Source organism: Meriones unguiculatus, chromosome 20 (assembly GCF_030254825.1).
Source record: "Meriones unguiculatus strain TT.TT164.6M chromosome 20, Bangor_MerUng_6.1, whole genome shotgun sequence".
Lineage (NCBI taxonomy): Eukaryota > Metazoa > Chordata > Mammalia > Rodentia > Muridae > Meriones > Meriones unguiculatus.
In genome coordinates, this window is record NC_083367.1 from 57,069,917 (window position 1) to 57,090,871 (window position 20,955).

General features: G+C 47.0%; 1 protein-coding gene across 2 annotated transcripts in view; it reads right to left on the reverse strand.

Moving 5' to 3' along the window:
- Positions 1 to 2,733: 2,733 nt before the first annotated feature.
- Smoc2 (SPARC related modular calcium binding 2) overlaps positions 2,734 to 20,955 on the reverse strand; it is a 126,700-nt gene continuing 108,478 nt past the window's right edge. For both annotated transcript variants that reach the window (XM_021644017.2, XM_060373706.1), the window contains exons 10-13: positions 10,928 to 11,030; positions 7,869 to 8,143; positions 5,934 to 5,977; positions 2,734 to 4,106 (exon numbers count right to left, since the gene is read on the reverse strand). In XM_021644017.2, coding sequence (XP_021499692.1) covers positions 4,089 to 4,106; positions 5,934 to 5,977; positions 7,869 to 8,143; positions 10,928 to 11,030 — 440 coding nt within the window. In that variant the 3' untranslated portion in view covers positions 2,734 to 4,088. The remainder of the gene's footprint in view (positions 4,107 to 5,933; positions 5,978 to 7,868; positions 8,144 to 10,927; positions 11,031 to 20,955) is intronic.

A 20,955-nucleotide genomic window follows, 5' to 3' on the forward strand; every position in this document is an offset into this window, starting at 1 on the left:
TGGAGGTCAACTGCAAGCAGGAAGCAAAATGTAACATATCCAGTCTTTGACCACTTCCCTGCCCTTCTTCCTTCCTCGGGTCCTGAGGCACTGTCGGGAGCCCTTGGGACAGCATAAGGGACAGACAGACCTCAGAACCAGGACCCAAGGGTCTGAGTGAACCATGGACCAGCTGGCTGCATGAGTACGTCCATCTGGTTTCTGCCTCGCTTTGGGGTTGCTGAAAGAGGCCCTGTTTGGTTTGCAGTATGCTGCGGTGAAGCATTGAAATAGTCTTTGGGGGCCTTTGTGATGAGGCTGAAGGGGTGAAACATCTGCCCTGAGCTGCATCGTAGGTCAGTGCGGAGCCCACGGCCGCACTTACCTCACGGTGCCCCAGAACACTCTCTTTCTACCAGCTACCTCCAGAAAGCAATGCTGACTGGAGCCCAGGAGTGCAGCTCTGTCCTGCCTTCTACCCCTGTCATGGTTTCCTGGCCTGTGGCGTGCCCTGACTCATGTGATGGAACTTGTAGCACAGACAGACAAATGGACACTTAAGCAGCTGAGCTCACTGTGTCTGAACACAGTCATTAGAGAAGTTGCCCCAAGGCATTCATCCAAAGGATGAGAGCCCAGAGTGGCCCTGTGTCCAGCATGTGGGGCACAGAGCTGGGTCCAACAGGGTCCTGACTACTTGACTATCCGAGGCCACACACAGAGGTAAGAATAGGCACAAACAAGAGATGCCTGAGCTGCTAAGTTTTCCAGTGAGTTGTTTATAGCAACGCAGAAAAAAAATAGTAAAAAGATGGCCAACACATCTTTCTAAAGTAAAGAAATACTAAAAATGCCTGGATAGTGAATTACTCAAAATGCACTCCAAATTTTGGTCTGTGGGGTAGGCTATGATAGTTAGAAGAAAATCTAATTTTTTTTCTTCTTCACCATTATCTTGTAGGAGCAACAGCATCACCGCCATCACGACTGTTACCACCACCATCACCACCAATATCATCATGACTGTTACCACCATTATCACCACCAATATCATGACTGTTACCACCACCATCATCATCATCATCATGACTCTTACCACCACCATCACCATCATCATGACTGTTACTATCACCATCATAACTGTTACCACCACCATCATCACAACTGTTACCACCACCATCACCACCATTGCTATCATCACCATTATTATTACCATCACCGATATAACTACCATCATCATCGTAACTGTCACCATCACTGCCACCCTCATTAACACCACCACAATCTCTATAACTATTATCAATGCCAGCATGACTGCCCTTACCACCACCAAGAGTACCATTACCATCATCATCATCATCGTCATCCCTCTGATTTCAGCCTCTTCGTGTTTCTACTGGATTTCTGGGGTAGCTTTGTTGCCTGCACAATTTGGTTATGCACTTGGCAGTTAAGATCACATTAGTCATATCTACATCTCAGCAAGAGCTGAGATGTTTCGACTTGATAATGCAAATAGCTCAGGTGTGACATCTGTGAAAATGACTTATGAGATGCTCTGTGTACTTCTGAAAGCCTCCGAGGAGAGTGACAAGGAAGCAGCAAAGTTTTTTCAAACAGGAGGAGGGTGGTGGGGCATTCTAGGGGAGGCATCCACCCTTAAATGTAGCCATTGTGGACAGAGAGGGAAGCCAGCTGCTGGTTTCGATTTTCAGTATTAATGCTTTGCAATCAGAACCATGTGTAGCTCCTGCCTCACCCACAATCTGTCAGCCTCCCGAACATTCTGTCCTCTCGTGCCTTCTTCAGAACCTGGCCTAAGCCCTTTCTCCTCTCTGTGCCCTTCTGTTCTCCTCATTCTCTCCCCCTGTACAAATCAATGCTCAGACTGACAGCCTTTCAGAGGTCTTCTGCTCTGAGTTGGGAGGACCCAAGAGGAAGTGAAGAGGCTGAAGAGGCTGACTAGTTCGGAAGGAGCTTCGAGAGTTTGAGTGACATGTTGCAGAGCCAACCAGGATGGTGCAGAGCTCTGGAGGCTGGAATGGGAGAAGGCAAATGGCACCTTCAGGGTTCTGGTTATTTGACTCATGAAACAGCACTCGCTTTAATGAAACAAGGCACCTTTTTACTGCCGTGCTCATCTCCAGAGTGTCTGCAATAGGAGAAGCATGGGGCAGGTGGCATTAGTCTGTTGTGGGCTCTGCCTCACTGTGAAGGCAGAAATACTTGTAGCGTATCACATTGGGCAGACTAAGGAATTCACAGCTATTAAGTCCTATGTGCCACCTGCCATTGGGAAATGTGCCATCACTGCTGTCGTAGAGGAGAAAACCTGAGGTTCACAAAAGTTGAGGAGCATGTCTCTAGTCACACAGACTCCAGGCAAAATCAGACCCACACCTGTGGGGACAGCACCCACACCTGCTGGGCCAGCACCCATACCTTTGGCTTCCACCAGCGGACACCTTCTAAAGTAAGCAATTATGAGCAGCAGGAGAGATGTCTCAGTGGTTTAAGAGCATTTTGTTGTTCTTGCAGAAGAACTACGTTGAATTCCCAGCACTTATATGGTAGCTCACAACCATCCATAACTACAATTCCAGGAGATCTGATGCCCTTTTCTGACCTCTGTGGGCGCCAAGCATGTAAGAAGTGCACAAGACACACATGCAGGCAAAACACTCATACCCGTAAAATAATCTAAAAAATATTTTTAAACCATAAGCAATTATGAAATGCTAAAATGAAGACAAATACAGCTTTAATAGCATATTTTAATCTAATAAAAACGATTAAATTCAGAGTTCAGAAATACAAAAGATTATCCAAAACAGTTGGGATCACACTTTTTTTTGTTGTTTTTTTTTTTTTTTTTCTTTTTTTGTAGACAATGCTGACATGCACTTGAGCTGGTCAGTTCTTACCTCGACATGATTCAAATGAGCAAAGGCTTTCTGGAATGTGTGAACATCCATAGACATATATCAAGAGGCTGGGGACCACGGACAGTTTTCCACATAAAACCCCATCGATTTGAGAGAACGGCCCCAGCTTTCCCCCATCTGTAACTGTTCCTTGCGAACAATGAGTACAGACTGACCTAGGGCAGAGAGTGGCAGCCAACACACACACCGGCCAGGCCAGTCTCTCACAGTGTGGCCGTCCAGTTCTTGACCTTCTGTGCACCCCATAAAGGCCTTGGATGAATCCCCTCAAACCCTGGCGGCCTCCACAGAGCAAAAGACATTCTTAGATGCCTCTTGTTCTGTACTGTTGGAATGATGTGGTCTAGCTGTGCCTTCCTCAGGATGTGGTCCACGATCTCTGCAGAAGACAGTCTTCCTTTCCGGTGGACCCCAGGGAGGGCCACAGCAGGATGGGACAACCGCTTAGAAGAGAGGCAGGTGGACTGGGCATCGTGCCAGCGAGATGGAGCCAGTCAGCCAGAGTCAGGTTTGCTCTCTGAAGGAGGACTCTCTGGCTACCTGCCCACTCAGCTCCCTGGAGATTCAACAGCAGGATTGGCTCAAGCAGAGGCAAAACTCAAGCAGACGCTAAAACTGGAGTCTGCCAGAGTCTGACTGCACAGCCTCAACCAAGGGCTACTAGAAATTGAGGCTGTGCTCGGACTAGTGCCCGTGTGCCCCCCAGTGTGAGCGACACCTCCAGAAAGCAACACTCCATGGAACAGGCAACCACAGACCAGGTGACCATCCAGGCATGTAAACTGCACGGCCTTGCAAAAGGATATGACAGGCTGTGGTGTGCATCAAGGGCGCTGGGAGCAAGCCAGCAGAGACTGCAGGCAGAGGAAAGGGCAAGACCCTTTACAAAGGGACAAGGACGTGAAGTTGAAATGCATTCAAAACCCATCCCACCGCACAGAGCTTGAAGGTCCAACAAGGACACATACATTGTATGTGATTAATTTCCCGAAGCCAGCCTTCCATTTTTCACAGATCAAAACAGTCTGTTTAAATATCTCATCTCTACAAAGTGAATTTACATTTAAAGTACAAAGTGCAAATACTATATGTTTTTTGTTTTTAATTGCTCTTTGGTGAGGGAGATTCCCACATGTCTAGGAACTGCCTGGATTAGTCAGCCATTCATCCTTGTTTCTTGGGCTGGAAAAAAAAAGAAAGAGAGAGAAGCTTATAGAGTTGTCTGTTTTCCCTCTATGCAGACAATGGTTTGCTTCTGGGAGTAAATCTACTTCCGGACAAGGGAAGAACAGGAAAGGCCAGGGCACCTTACAGGTAAGGATGAGTGGGCACATTGTTTAGGAATTGTTTTCTTTTGAGAATAATTGCATTAACTTCAAATATCTTAAGACGTACTGGATTATGCTCAGCTTGCAGTAGCCAGGCTTCAGCTGGGGCTACAGGCATGCACCACCAGCCTGAACAGTCATATACTATTTAAAATTTTTTCTTTTGATCTTTCTATTTTGCTATTTGCATCCAAGAAGAAATGCAGCTTGCATTTGTGTTGACAGTAGGGACTTCTTGCTGTCCTTTACCAAATGGACTTTCAAGGGAAGTCATTTAGAAAAGAAAGAAAACAAAACAAAAAAGCAACAGAAAAAAAAAAAAGAAAAAAAAAAAAAACCCAGCCATCTCGTTATCAAGTGCATCAATCTGTACAAACAGAAGCTGATCTTCTTATTTGATACTTGAAAAAGTAAACTTTGAATTTTAGGCTGTCTTTCTCCCTTCTGAATACCCCCCCCCCCTTAGCAAAGCAGATGAAAGCTTTGCCTTAATTAGTTACAGATAAAGATAGTCTTCTGATGTGTTTCAGCCAATCCTGAAGATGACCACAACTATTGGGGAAGAGAGCTCTGATCCTTGCTGAAGAGATACGAAACTGCCTAGAAAGACAAGTCATGTTCTGATCTCTGGCCTGCTGACCCCACACCATGGCATTAGGAAGACTGCTCAGGTCTGTGCACTGAGGTACCGTAAAAGATGGAGACGCTGCACCGCTCTTTATTCTAGAAGAATGCTGAGGTGGAAGGTTTGTTTTGAGTGTGTGTTTGGGGGGAGGTGGTATTTAAGATTGCATGGCACATGTGTGCCAAGGGTTGCCATTAGCTAGAGCAAACAGCCCCTGGGAAGCCTTTGGAGGGGTAATTGTTCTCAGATCTGTCCCCTTTACAAGTGTAAGTGATTTGCAGTGTGGCTGGAAAAGTTAAAACCATAAACATTTGCTAAACAGAGGAAAATGAATCATGCGCCCTTCCTAATGAAATGGCTTTCAGTCCCCTCCAAGGTGTGTGCCGGAGGTCCCTGCTTAAATCCCACAACAAGCAGGGGACCTCACAGCCTGGCATCAAACAGGTGCAGCCAAAGTAAACAGCTGCCGTACCGGAGTCGTGGAGAACGCAGTTTGCCTGGCTTTGGGAGAGAACCCTGGAAACTGTCCCCACTTAGGCTGTGGCTGAGATGTGGGGACCACAACTCTGCCCTTTAATTGCACATCTGAAAATGTGGCTTCAAGAAATACAAACACAGAAGGGAGCTGAACTCCTTCCTCTTTGGATCTCAGGGGAGTGGGCTCTTTCAGGGACAGCCATCTTTGTCCCCGCCATCTCCTTTAGTATATAAGAAACAAACGCAAACACCAGCTTTTGTTCGCCAGCTAATACCTAACCATGTCTGCCACACAGAACTAGGAACCTGTCTTTAAACTTTGACATTTTAAGTAATTAAAAAAACAAACAAACAGGGCAGAATCTTTAAATAAAAGATTCATCAGGCCAGTGATCATGGGTAGAATTGGGCAGACTGATTTCCTTGCTCCAAATGCCCTCATGTGTAGCTGCCTCAGCTGAGCTGTCTGGCTTCTCTGAAGGTGCTGTTGTCCCTAAACCTACACATGGGCCCCAGATTTCTCTAGTAAAGTTCAGGTGAACTGGAATATTATCAAGCCCGCAACACAGACATACTCACCTGTCGATTAGAAGTACTTTCAGCGTTCGCATTTCCTCTGGGGGCTGAAAGGGAAAAGACATCGCCGCTAGTCAAATACTTTCCGCTCAATGACAGGCTCAACATCATCAACTGGCAAATGGCATTGTGCCCATAGTGACCCCGAGCCTAGCTTTGGAGGAGTGGGTTTGCAAATCACCACAGTGCCTAACAACACAAATGCCCTACCACAACAGTAGAAGATTGCCTTGTTTTATCCCAAATCCTAAACATGAGTTTGCAAACCACACAGAGTGGTCTTTCAGAACCTTCCCAGAAAATCGTGGATTCTGAGCCTGAATCCCCCACATACATTATGCTCTTTGAAATGTTTTGGTTCAGTATTAAAATTAGAAAACCTTAGCTTTAGCTCATTTTACATGTGTTGTTTATTCTTGGCTTGGAGATGGGGGGGTTCTCCCCTTTTTACTTTCAGTGGGGCACCTGCGCCTGTGCTACATGGACTCTATTTCAGGTGTCCTTTGTCTCACTCTAGCCTCTGCTCAGAGTTTAGCCTCTCCCACATGGCCACCGTCCCCCTTTTACCAGGGTCATCCTTCCTTCCTACTTTGTAATGGCCTCCTCTCACCTCAGTGGCCTCATTCCTTCCTTCCTGGCCATGGACAGTTGAACCCAGTGGACTCATCTCATCTTCCTTCTCTCTCCCTGTCCATTGTTAGTCCCATGGTAGTATTAGACACCTGTTCCCTGGTGCCCCACAAGTACACACAGGTGAGAATCCCAGATTCTCCTGGCTCCTAAGCCCAAGCTCTACCTCCAATCATAGAGACTCATGGAAATTTTAATAAATGGCTTAAAGAAAGCAAAAAAAGTGAACTCTTCTTCGCCTTAACTGTAGTCTTGGCCACTCCTTTCCAGGACCAGGTAGCCCCATTTTAGATATGCTTTGTAGTCTCCTGATGTCCCATCAATGTTCCCTCCTTTAGGCCTCCACCAGGAAGGCCAGGAGCTCTGCCTCCAAACCCTGTTCTGCATCAATAATTCCCAGCATCCCTCTCTCCTGTGCATATGGCCACCTCATTCAAAGGAACATATTGAACCTAGAACTTCTTTTGAGGCCATCCCAACTATTATCTGTACCATATGGTTTCCTGGAAGGCAAAACATCTCTCTCTCTCTCTTTGTATCTTTGTCCCTGAAGATACACCCTAGTGCTCACTCAACACCAAATAACTAAATTGGGGTCCAGGCTAGATTTCAGTCATTGAGAAGTGATCCCTTATAATTTCTGGGAAGGTGGCTCTTGATTTTGAAGATGGTTACCTAACATCCCTGCGGCCGGTTACTGTCACGCTGTCCTGACCGCAACCACACAGCTCAGAGGTACAAAGGGAGAAATGCACCCATGCTCTGTCCATGAGCTCTAACGTGTTCAGGAAGCTGGTCACCAAATTACAGAACCAAATGTCAGAACCTTAGGCTCCCTCTATCCTGCAATTCCCTCTCTTCCTGTTACATCTGATGACTAGCCAGGCCCCACAGAGAGCCACGTCTAACTGTTAAGCCAGCTACAACCACTGGGACAACTGAGCTCCTAGAGGTGATTTCACTGCCCCTGACCTGGCCAGAAGGTTCCCATGGAGTCTACGGACTGTGCTGTCCAGTTAGCCCAAATGGTTCCGAAATCAGAAGCATGTCTGAACTGCTGTGATTAGAACAATAACAGGTCTCGCTTCGTAGAGCTACGCTCAGCTCATGCTCCTGAGACTTGCTGCTCTACTGACCAGGTGACAGGCTTCTGACCACCTGTGGTCATTTCCACACGGGAGACAACTACAGCAGGCATACCATGCTCTATACAGTAGACCATAAAGCGACCTGTCAAATCCAGAAAGTAACCCCACGGACACGAAACCCCGATATGAATAAAGTGCACAGGAGTAGGGCAAGGCTTACTATGGCGCTTCCTGGTGTTGGCTTTACCCTCCTCTCTGGTGACGCCCAAGCAGCCCATCAGCTCCTGTACCGTGATGGACTTGTCATTGTTCACGTCGCAGTATTCCACAAACTTCTTCACACACTTCTTGGGCTTGGACTTCTTCCGCAGGAACCTCTTAAAGGGCTTGATCTCCTTTTTGCCGATGTCCCCGCTGGCGTTCTTATCAAGTAGCTTGAAGTACCAGTGCACGACTCTCTCCTCCAGGGTGTGGCTGGGGTCTGGCTCTGACAGCCTAAGGGAAAAGAAGCGCTGAAGCTGCTGTGTCTCACCCCCACCCCCACCCCCGCCTGGCTCCCCTCCCCAAGGCTGTCTATCCCAGCACACTACCTGGGAAAGCCATCTGTAATGGCTCAGTCAGTGCGTTCGGAACCAGGGAACACCACAGCACGTGTGTGCACTGTGGTTCAAGGCCTTGAAACAAAAGGTCACTGAGACCTGGCTCCCCTAGGCCAACAGGTGCCTCAGCTGCCAGCATCCCCCAAGGGCATTTAGAGCCCCAAGGTTTCTACCCTAATTCCATCATTTCTCTGCTGTGTGTGTACGATACAGTTCAATACACAAGCCTGGTTGGTGGAAGGTGATGCCAAAAATGTTAGCCTTGTGCCTAGACAGTTTCCTTTGGATTTTTTTAAAATTCTTTATTAATTACACTTTATTCACTTTGTGTCCCCCTGTGGTTCCCTGCTTCCTCCCGTCCCAATCCCTCCCTTCCTCCACCCTCTGTATGCATGCCTCTCTCCAAGTCCACTGATAGGAGAGGAACTCTTTTCCTTCCTTCTGATCCTAGTCAATTAGGTCTCATCAGGAGTGGCTGCATTGTCTTCTTCTGTGGCCTAGTAATGTTGCTTCCCCCTCAGGGGGAGGTAATTAAAGAGCAGGCCAATCAGTTCATGTCAGAGACAGTCCCTGTTCCTATTACAATGGAACCCACTTGGATATTGAACTGTCATGGGCTACATCTGTGCAGGGGTCTTAGGTTATCTCCATGCATAGTCCTTGGTTGGAGTATGAGTCTCAGGAAAGACAACTGTGCTCAGATATTTTGGTTCTGTTGCTCCCCTTGTGGAGTTCCTGTCCTCTCCAGATCTTACTGTTTCCCACTTCTTTCATAAGATTCCCTGCACTCTGCCCAAAGGTTGCCCATAAGTCTCAGCATCTGCATTGATAGTCTGCAGGGCAGAGCCTTTCAGAGGTCCTCTGTGTCAGGCTCCTGACTTGAACACTCCTCCACTGCTGGTGGGAATGTAAACTTGTACAACCACTCTGGAAAGCAATTTGGTGCTTTCTCAGATAACTAGGAATAGCGCTTCCTCAAGATCCAGCTATACCACTCCTAGGCATATACCCAAAAGAGTCTCAAGTACACAATAAGGACATTTGCTCAACCATGTTTGTAGCAGCCTTATTTGCAATAGCCAGAAGCTGGAAACAGCCCAGATGCCCCTCAGTGGAGGAATGGATGCACAAATTGTGGTATATCTACACAATGGAATACTACTCAGCAATAAAAAACAAGGAAATCATGAAATTTGCAGGTAAATGGTGGGATCTGGAAAAGATCATCCTGAGTGAGCTATCCCAGAAGCAGAAAGATGCACATGGTATATACTCACTCATATAGACATATAATATAGGATAAACCTACTAAAATTTGTACACCTAAAGGAACTAATTAAGAGGGAGGACGCTTCCTAAAATGCTCAATTCCTATCCAGAAAGGCAAAGAGGCTGGACATCAGAAGAAAGAGAAAAGAGGGAACAAGTCAGGATCCTTTGGATTTTGTTTTTAAGCTGGGCATTCTGAGACATGGGTGAGTTTGGATGTGAGTCAGGCCTTGAAGCTGTGCTGTGACAGCATGCGCCTCTCACCAGAGGTGGAGGACCTTTGTACCACTTTGGGCTCTGTGGACTCAACTGACCACTGGTTCAGATGAAGCATCCTCCATGAGAGTGTGCACAGGGCAAGCAGATGCCAACAGCCCCCAGGCACTGGGCTCCCTGGTGTTTTCATGAGTCAGAAACTCAAAGGGCATCTCAGTCACTTGCACAATTCGAAACATAAAGTTGAAATTTAGGTGGCTTCTTTCGTCGGAGCTTGTGCCCGTGTGACCTCTGCCCTTAGCATCCCCCCTCTCCCATTATGCTTCTTTGGCAAAGGAACCTCAAGGAGAAGGGCTCTTTGCTGAGGAGACTTCTACATGAGATAGCTTGCTGTCAGGATGGGATGGAAACCAGTATTTTCAGGAAAAAAAATTAAAATAAAGTTTTTTTTTAAAAAAAAGGAATGGGAGATTGTGAATCCACAGTGGTGAGTTTAAGTGCCGAAGTACCAAGGCGTTCACCTGGAGCGCTCCATCATCCTGTACCATGAGGCAGGAGGGCGCACAGGCACTGTGAGTTCTAACAGGATACAGAACCCACGCCTCGGTGTATGCACAGTGGGATGGGGAAAGCACCTCTAGGGCCAAGCCCCGTCGGTGGGATCAATGCCCCTGAGTTGCACCCTTAAGCCTGGATAAGAAGATAAGCCTCATGTGCCATGCAGGTTTCAACAATAAGTATGTTCAGTGGGGCAGAGGCAGGAGGATCTCTGAGTTTGAGGCCAGCCTGTTCTACAGAGGGAACCCAAGACAGCCAGGGCTACACAGAGAAACCCTGTCTCAGAAAAACAAAACAAAAACTTTTCTTTTTTAATCACAGAATTCCAAAGTATTTAAAACCCAGTAGATGACACTCAGACTCAGTTTCAAACTCTATTTCTACCCAAAGCAAGTACATTCCTCTTCTCAGCTCTCTAGAGCCCCAGGAGCCCCTGAAAGTGAAGAGCGGGGGCTGTTCCCGAGTGTCCTCCTGGTCTGGGGAGGCAGGGGGGAATCTCCTGTTTTAGACCCAACCACATGCAAGGGAACTGACTGGTCTCACATGGCCACTGGCCAGGAAGACTTTAGTTTTCCAGATTCCTTCGAATTTCTGGGCTTCAGGCCAGCACATTGCTCTGCAGCAAGACACAGCATACCTGCCAGAGGAGGAGGAGGGGTCGGAGACCGCATGAACCATGTCTGTGGAAAGCGCATCCAGGACACTTGTCAGAAACTCATGCTTTTTGGCACCAGGACAACCTAAAAAAAAATGCACATTTTCCCCTCTATTAGTGGAATTCACAAAGTATAACAGACTTTTCTGCACAACGGAGAGAAGGGATTTAATGTTAAGAAATTAGTATGTTAGCTTGCTTCATGTGAATGAGCTGATTTTATGCAGGCACTTTGTACCCGTACCTCACGGTAACCGATTGTACCACTGTAATCCATACTTGTTCACCTTGACTCACAGCAACTATTAATCATGGCATATAATGCTGGTGGACTTGTGACATGAGAATAAGATTCTCAGGCTTTAGTCTCTGGTTGATCTTTAATGCAACGCACATATGGTTGTCCTGTTGCTACACGAGGCACCAGGCACTTGAAAATATTAGGAGTCACCAAGTTCTACCTACTTGGTTCTCCATAGGGAGATCTAACCCAGGGTAGTGAGTCCAGAAGCCCCAGGCTCCACTACACAGCTCCTGAAACCCCTAGTATAGTTAGGAGCACTATGAGGCAGATCTACGGTTGCCTCCTTTGAAGCAGACTCACCCCTGAACATCAGCTCAGCACATATCAAGGATCATAGGCATTCACGCCTGTGACCCCCAGAGCTAACTGTGGAGGAGCTAGGTGGAACTCACCAATTCTGCTCTCTAAAGCTCAACTTTCCACAGAGCTTTTTACATGCATAGTAGTTCTTCTTCACCAACTCCCCTTCCCACAGCCCACTCGGAGTTCCCTGGATTCTTCTTTATCAGTCTCCATCAGTCTGAGTTATTTTCTCCACACTGGGGTATGGCAGCTGGGCAGGGAGAGACTAACAAGTTGGTGTGTCTAAAAGACATTCTGGTTTCATGCTTTCCCTTTGGACACCTGGGTTTTTGTTACTATGATTCAAGTAAACGCTAGCTGCCCGTGGCGAGGATCTGCGGAGGTCTGTTTCCACTTATTAAACATTCTAGCAGAAAACAGATGTTGAGTCTTTCATAGGGTGCATGGAGCTTGAGACTAGAAAGACTGCGAATTGATTCTGTGCTCGATTAAAAGAATGGATTGCAATCTATAGGAAAAGCCATAACCGCTGGGTGAAGGACTCTGAGAAAATGCCCTACATTCCCTGAGGCTTTCCTCAGGAAGGGAAGAGAAGCCTGAGGTTGCAGAGGCTGCGAATGGTCATCAACTCTTAAGAAACTGCTGGACAACTAGAGATGGCACAGGCATCGATGGTGTGGAACAAAGACAGAGAAGATGTAGCAGGCCCATCTAAGGATGCTTCCTGCACCAGCCTCCAGCCAGCTCTCCAAGACAATGTGAGCAAGGAAACAAGCTGGGAGAGCACGCTGTACTTGTGCAAAATCCTAGAGTGCACTCAGGAGCTCCCCAGTGCTTATCAGCCTCAAGAGGTTCAAAGGAAACTAGTCACACCTGCTCAAGGATTGTCCACTGAGGACCTGTAAAGAATCTGAGATCTGGTCACAATCAAAATCAAGCAAGGTCCTGGGTATGAAGTCCATATTTCATTTTACAAGGAGTAACTAGCAGCCATTTGCTCTAGACTCTGAAATCTACGTTTATTATAGTTTTAGAGACATAAATGAATGGAAAAGAAATAGTGTGCCATCTCCAAAGAGAGAGGATGAAAGAGCATTGGTGGGGCTGGCTGGAACGAGGACTCAGGAAGCCGCTCATGGGCAAGCTGAGGTGAAGGTGGAAGGGAATGTCGTTCGTGCATGAATGTTCGGACATAACAGGAGATGTGCGAAAGAGACCCAGACCAAGGGCCAGAGCAGCCTACAGGCCATGTCTGCCACCACTGAGGATTGTGTTGCTTTCGTCACCAAGTACCTTGAGCTGACTTGCCCCCTGACAGAATCTGAGAGCCCCTTTGTCTCCACTACAAAACCCAGAGCCATACTGCCTCTGTGATACATGGACTGGAGCATACAAGTATTTCCATGGGCCAAGACAAACATATGTGAGGTTGACATGGTCAGCAGAGGAAGCTAAAACAACCCATTACCCTGGGAGGCGATTCCTCACCATATCTGAAATGTAGCTGCACCATGTACCAAAAGCATGCCACCAGTGAGATTCAGTCTGGCAAACACCTAAGACAACTGACCTGGCTTCCAGTAAAGGATCAGTGCCACTATGTGGCCTTACAGTGGTCTGGTGCTGGAGACAGAAGCCTATGAGCTCTGCAGATACCATTTCCCATGCCTGCCATCTTCATTTGCCCCCCCATCTCATGAGCAGTGAGCACTTGGGTTTCTGCAACACTAGAACCTCATCAGGACTACAGGCTAACAAAAAAAAAAAAAAATACAAGGCTCAGTGGGTCTTCACACTTCATGCCTTATTCCTCTTCTTGACCAGCTGTCTGTCTTGAGGCCTGATGGCTTTAAAGAACGCTGGTGCTCTGGGGTAAGTGTCAGAATCAGGCATGAGGTCCTTATTTAGGGCAAGTCACATTATTTCCAGGTAGTTCTGCTAGGAGAATGTTCTCCAAGTATATGCAGAACCGAGCTCAGAAGTCCTTGGCCCTGTAGTCACTTCTCCAGAACCCAATTCACAGTCACTGCCTTAAAAAATTGCTTGTTTTTTTTTTTTTTTTAGTCTCTCAAAATAAATGTGCTGTGCACTCTCTATGAGACATTCTTATTTTTTAAAAAAGACTTCTTTTATTTAAAAACTGATTTCAGTAGCTTTGCTTGTGATTGATCGATTGATCGATTTTATTGCTAGCATAAACTTACACAAGTTCATGATGACTCCCCTGATTGCAGGGCAAGCCTCCTCTATAGATCATTACAATGAATTTAAAGTTTCTCTCAATGACCTACACGGCATGCCTGGCTACTGCAAGGAAACCCCATCCACGCAGAGACAATGCAGGCAAAGAACAGTTTATCAAGAGAAGAGGCTGTGTGATCCTACCCTGGGTCTGTGCCCTTGCTGTCCAGACATAACAGATATGTTAGCCCCGGGCCAATGAAACACAGTGAGATTGGGGCAGGCCGCTGAGGTAGGAACCCAGGTCTTGGGATGGTCAATGTCAGTGACCTCATGAGTCTGAAGGATCTGGTTGATGACATATATTGGATTTGTTGATTCTTGATGAGTTTCAACAGTCTATTTTAAATTGTAATGCTGTTACCAATAAAACCGGACATGCAGCCAAAATACCCCTGTCCACAGTGACTTCTCAGTGAGGAAACACCAGGGTACTGTTTTCTCTAAGTGTAGAGTTTCTGTGAGCATTCTTGAACAAGCATTTCTATGGACCAAGGAGTCTGGGGTCATGGTGTTAGCAGAGGCTGGACCACAGCTTCCAGTTCATGGCAGGAAGTGTTACGCCTGATGTTTGAGCCCACTTCAACACAGAGGTTCTCCCCACCACCATGCCAGCGTCAGGCACAGTGCTAGCCTTGCAAAACAAACGAATCCAGTCATACTGAGGGAGACAGAAAGACACACAGAGAGGCATGAATCTTACACAAACTTAGTGGAAATCTGAGAGCGGATGGTCTGGGAAACTGCAACCAGGCAGGGTTAGAGAGGCCCAGTTTGTTAACCCTGTGACAAAACAAGGACCAAAGCCTCTCAGTTCTCCTCACTACTCCTAAGGCCACAGCGATGGGGATGAGAAGCCGGATTCACCCATCCTGGGCAACCATTCTAGTGTGTATGTTGTAGGAGTGGAGGGAAGGCCTCAAATGACTCCAGTCTTCTTGCTGGGGATAGGGAGGAAGGAAAGGTGGGCAGCCTTGTGAGCAGGCAAGAGTCTGCTGTGAAGCAAGCCCAGCTGACGCCCTTCCTGTGTCCAAGGAAGACTCCACCTTAGAGCGTGGGGATCTGGAAAATGGGCTTTGCTGAGAGGCTAAGCCCATTTGGTCCAGGGTCACAGGGTATCTGAAACATGGGGGTCACGGATATTCCTAGAACATGACATGTCCAAGATAAAGCAGCATCCCCTCCTTGCAAAGTCACAGACATATGCACAGCGATGGGCCCCGGGACATAGGACTCATCCCCCACTCCACTGATCCCCTGCTGTCTTTCCTTATGTACAAGTAATACCTTCTTAACATTTAACTTCAGAACTACGAAAAGAATCAATATTTAGACATAGGAAAGCAACTTGCCAGAGCTGGGAAAGTTTGCTCAGGCACTTGTTTTTAGCTGCCTGCAGCTTGTTGCAGGTGTGAAAAGCTGATCTGGTAATCCTTCCTCCAGGCTGGACCCCACTGAGGGGTCAGGATAGGAGGCAGAAGCTCTAGAGAAAACTCTCTTTAAACTTTCTAGTGGTAAGATTAAAAAAAAAATCTCCCCTATTGTGTTAACTCTGTTTTGCTATTTTCTACATTTCTATAATAGAAATATTTGTGTTCACATCTAATTGTTTTTCAGTGTATTTTCCATCTTTTTAAAGCATAGTTCCTCAGCTCTGGGATCATGCTGAGGAGTTCACACTCATATATTGGTGGAAATCAGCTCTTGCGTAGGGGCTAAAGCCCAGCAGAGAGCCAAGGTGATGGGAAAAATCCAGATATGGGTGGGCACATGTCCTGTACATGTTTCCATTGCCCTAATTCTTAAAAACAAAACAAAACCTGTGGATATAAAACCACGGGGCTTCCCTTAACCAACATCCCAGAAAACCTTTGCCTTGGCTTAACTCTCATAGGTAGGCCCATCAGAAGAATGCACAGGAGGAATCTGAGGGAAGCATCTAAAACAGGGAAGCGCCTAGGCATTGATCCTCAAGCCTGCCCTGCTGGCTCCTGGAATCTCTCTGGACTTCCCAAGAACATTGGTGACATTCCTCAAGGGCCTTGATGACAGCCCTCAAGGAGCCTGTAGAGAGAGGTGCTTCTGGAGAGATACCGGGAGTGTGGTTATATGAGAAGCTCGGAGTCACTTTGTAGGACTCATGGGATTCCTCCGGTTTCCTGTCTGTGTCCTTTCCTACCAAATCTAAAGTCACAGGTCTCCTGAGGCAGAGTGGGCCTCTTTGGACACATTCTACCTTGTAATGTGGCATTGTTAAGCCCCTTCCAAGAGTCAGAGCCACTTCTGGTTCCTGCCCCTCCCCCCCCAGTCTAGTGTGGTCTCACTCTGTCATTCAGGAGAATGAACATATATATACTGCTGCTTGCCATCCTCCTGAGCTAAGGTCGCTGTGCAGAAACTGCCCAGAAAATTATCAGGCAATAGCTTTCTAAAACCGAACTATCTTTTAATTTTGAAACAGAAACAAAGTCTAAATGGGGAAGAGAAAGGGACCCCTGAGCCTGCTAGCCTTTTGGCGTACTCATGTCAGCCTGGAATAGCCAGACATAGGCGGGTATTTGCCAGAACGCCTACATTCTGAAGACAATTCCGTTTAACTTAATTCCGTTTAACTTAATTTTTATAATAAACACTATAAGAAACATCACATCCCTGATTTCCCCCTCCTGGCACTGCTGACATGACAGAAAGTCTACGGAACACACCAGGACCAATGAACGCCGAGTATCAGGGATGTGGGCGGTCTGGCCTGCCTTGGAAGTGTCGTGAGCCTTCAGGGTCAGTTTCAGCCTCTGTCATTGTATTTTGACAGGCCTCCCTAGCCAAAGCCACAGGCACACACAACCATCTGAGAAATGAGAAGAGAAATGAGGGCCCAAGCCCAACAGTGACCACTCTAGTCTGAGCATCTCCTTTCTGAAAAGTCTCTCTGGAGCAACATCTCAGACAACACTGTCAGTTCATCAGAAAGAGAGTATGATCTTGTCCAGGTCTGTAGGTGAAGGCAGGCCAGGCCCCAAACAAGTTGGTGTGTACAGAAAGATCTGGGGGAAAAATTCTTTCTTTAAAGTAAAATTCTGTTCTCCATCCTATGCCCTCAGCCTTCTGTCTAAACATTGTGTCCTTTCTTTGAGTCACCATAGAAAACCAGTAAGGTCAGAGGTCGGCCCTGGGCTTCGCTAGAGACTGAGGAGGCCTTGCAGGCTGACAGGCTGCTGGTTTCTTATGCCTCATCACTGTCCTCTTGCCTGTCACATTAGTTCCAAAGGGCACAGCAAGGCTCATAGCAAATCCTGTCTGGAAACCCCATATCTGCTCATCCTCAGCTCTCATCCCCATCCACTGCAGCTGTCTTGACTGTGCTTCCTCCATATTACCCCTCAGGCAATGTTCCTGCCCTCTACTCCCTGTGCTACTGCCACGACTGTGCTAATGGCAGCAGTAAAATGAAGCCACTTTCGTAGGCTGTCACAGGTCTATCAGTGAACGTGTATCTACTACTATCTGATTTGATGACACCTTTACTTGAAGTCCTGGCTCTGATCCAGTGAACTCCAGGGTCACAGGATATGAAGTACGGTCTAAGAAGATGGTTCTACTAAATAGCAACCCACAAGCTGCCTTCCACCTTGACCTCAGTGCTTCTCATGGGACATTACTTCTGATTCTGTTTCCATGGCCAGTACTCAAAGGCCATAATTTCTGCATCAGCATTGCCTTGGGTGTTCTAGAATGACTGTGCATGAAGGCCGAGGCACTGTCTCTTGTGAGCTCTGGATCCATAGCATGAGGCAGGAACTTACTAAAATGCTGTATTCAGACCCCTTATCTCATCTTGACCTAGGGCCCCTTTGCTGCTCAGTCTTGAGATGCTCCAGACCTCAGGATTCATCTCCAAGATTATGAATCAGAAGCAACACATTCAGAAACCTCTGGAGGGGACTGATTTGAAGTAGTTCCCGATGGCAGGAGAAGGCTAGCTAGCCAGTGAAGAAGGTTACCATTAGCCATTTAACCTATTGTCCTCCAGAAGAAGGGGGATTGGGCTTCTCTGGTTTCTCACCAACAGCTGCAAAAGGCTGAGAAGGATGCACTCCTCTCAGCTCAGCTAGACAAGCTGCTGGGCTTCAAGAAGTTCCCCAAGAACAGCAGGAGACGAGGGAAACTTCTGTACTGGGGACCTGGGAGGACCAGTTAGGATCTCCCGGTATACCGGGGCCACCCACTCAGTGACAGAGTTAATTAGCTTATATTCTGGGTCAGCAGCACTGAGGAAAAAGCACCTTGGATGAATGACAGTCTGGCAGAGCCGTGCTGAAAGAGATATAAATTTCTGTCCTTAGCCTTCTTCTTTGCAGAGTACTTCACAATGACATCAGTAAAGAAAGACATCAATTACCTGACAATCAAACTCAAAAACAGTAAAAAAAATGAGGATTTTCCCCCAATAGGTTGGATAGCCAAAGTTTTAAAAATTATGATCCAAATCATTTTGGTTACTGGGCCATTGAGGCAATACTAACATGAAATACAGTAAGTGTGGAAGTCCTGCACCTTGGCTAGGTAAGCCTAACATGCCAGCGTTTTTCAGAAAACGGATATTCACTGCCCTAAAATACTTAGTGAGTGACAAATGCCTCCACAATCAGATCATCTACTGGGAATAAAAGCATTTTCTTTCAGGATGGAAGAGTAATGATTTTCATAACTGGCTTCCGCTTTTTTATCTTTTAAAATTGTTATCTTGTAAAACTACTGTCAAGAATAGCAAAGTTATTGGCGCCTGGCACACTTGACATTAGTATTTGAAAAATTAGATCTATAACTGAACGTGGCTGAGTGCTTTCTGGAAAAACAGCTACTTAAGAACTCACTGGCAAGGCTGCTGGCTTGGCGCTTTAGCACAGTTGCTGCTTCTTGGGTGTCTCTGGTGTCACACATGCTGTTAGTCACCATCCAACTCCAGCAACCATTAATCGGCTGGCTGACCAAGCGCCTCCTGTCATTTGAAAACCTCAGGAGAAGATGACTGAAGAGAGAGAAGATTTAGCATCTCAGGCTCACTAGGGAGTCGAGCCCGGAAGAATGGAGTGAGGGGAATGATGTTAATCACGGTTTCAGAAAAATGTTGTCTACCTCTACATTTTCAAGTCTCTAAACTGTTCTCTCCTTCTCCAGGCTGTCACTCAAGTGAAAGGGCCCAAGACATTCCAGGATAAGAGTTCAGAAAGCTGGCAAATTCTCTAGGGAAAGACCTTCTGTTTGACCCATCGCCCCAGGACCCGGCCAATGACTTGGGTGAAATTTCCCCTCATAGAAAATATTTATCACCACCATACAACATGGCCACGTGGAAGCATTGGAATCTCTTCTAAAAACTCAGGCTGTCGGGCTCTTGGCTCTCCTCACTCTGAATCTGTAGGTCCGGTCTCCGGTTTGTCATTAATAGTGCTGATCCTATGTGGGTGTCATTCCTCTCTGCCTACTCTTATCTCCTTCATCCTTAATAAATCAGCTCAAAGCCTCAGGGTGCTCAGGGCACTGTCCTCTTGGTTCCTCTGATGAGGGTTTCCTTCCTATTCTGTAAAATACAGCACCATCAGCCACTGTACCCCTGAGCACAGCACCACCTGAGCACGCCACAAGAGCCAGTGCCAACCTTGCCTGGTGACTGGCTGGGAATGACACTTGTTGTGCTTAGAAAACCAGACCCAACTGTATGTGTTTGGGTTCTTTCTACCTTAGAAATCATGGCAAGAGAAGCCATCCACACAGTTTCCTCACTGCAGATGAACAAGATGCTTCAATATTCCCATGGTTCACCCAGATGCTGACCTCGAGAACTCAAACCCAGAGACTCAGGGCTCCTTTGCAAGAGTAGGAACTGAGTATTCTCATGGTGTATGATAACTAATCAGGCCACTCAATGAGAGGGCTTAGGAAGCGCACCCGAGGGGGAAGTGAGAAACACACCAGCTTCCGATATGAGAGCACTTCCATGGCAGCAGAAAAAGGACTGAGGAGGAGAACCCCACCTCAAAACTCAGTGGCTCAGTGCCCAGTGCTTGCTAATCCACTCTTAAACTCAGCTGCTTGCTTAGTGGTATATCTGCTCAATAAAGGTCAGAACGATCTGCCTCATTTCCTGATGACTCCTGGGTTCCCCCCGGCTGAGGCAAGGAGAGGATTATTAATGTGGAAGGTGCTATTTGGCTTCGGGGATTCCTCCCTATGGAAAGTGGCCAGATGATCTATATATCATAATCTCAAGCAAACTGAAATTTCCCAGGTGACAGCTGGCCTATTTAATTAAATCTTTGGAGCCATGAGTTCAGGCAGTCCATGTACTGGAGCAGCCTCTGATGACCCTGTGTGGAACCTTAAAAGTGCCCCATGCAGTAGAGGACCAATCACAAAAGACTACGGGGCTGGGCTGCTCCAGGACGCGTGTCCATCTTGGTTATTTGTGTTCAGGAAGAACCAAAAGCAAGACAAACCTCAGTGATAGGGTAGCCACATGCCACTGGCCAGCAGAATGGACAAAGTCAAGCACCATGTGCAAATACATAGGAGGCAACAGAGAGAGAACACACTGCTAGCCACACAGGGTGGACCTTTCAAAAGTTCAGCAGCAAGCAGAGCTGCCAAGATTATGTTCACCAAGGTAGAAGAGTTTTTTAAAAAGATGTGGCTAACATCTCCTCACCCTCTGGCCAAGTGTGAGAGAAAATCCTCTATCCTGGGTCTTTTCTGGCCTCTCTACTCAGGAATGGAATAAGATATACTCCAGCCTGTCCACCAGGCGTAAGACACACGAAAGCCAGCTCCCGAAGCAAAGCTCCTGGATGGGTGCCAGTGCAGGTGGGATGCCAGGCAAGGTGGTGGCGGGGGATCTGAGGGATGCTTGAAAGGACAGAGTATCACAGTCTATCAAGGCCTCCACATATATCTCTTCATCCTATAGAAACCTTGTTAAACAAGCCAGTCTGAGTAGAGCAGGGATGTGGGGAAAAGAGATATGATCCAAATGAGAGAATAATTTATACTGGCTAAATGCTGCTGGCTTTGCATTTGCAAACAGACTTTCTCTGAATTCCACTCCAGGCCTGCTTCTCAGAACTGAGACTGATAATCTCCTACAGACTTTCCCTGGCCCTACTCC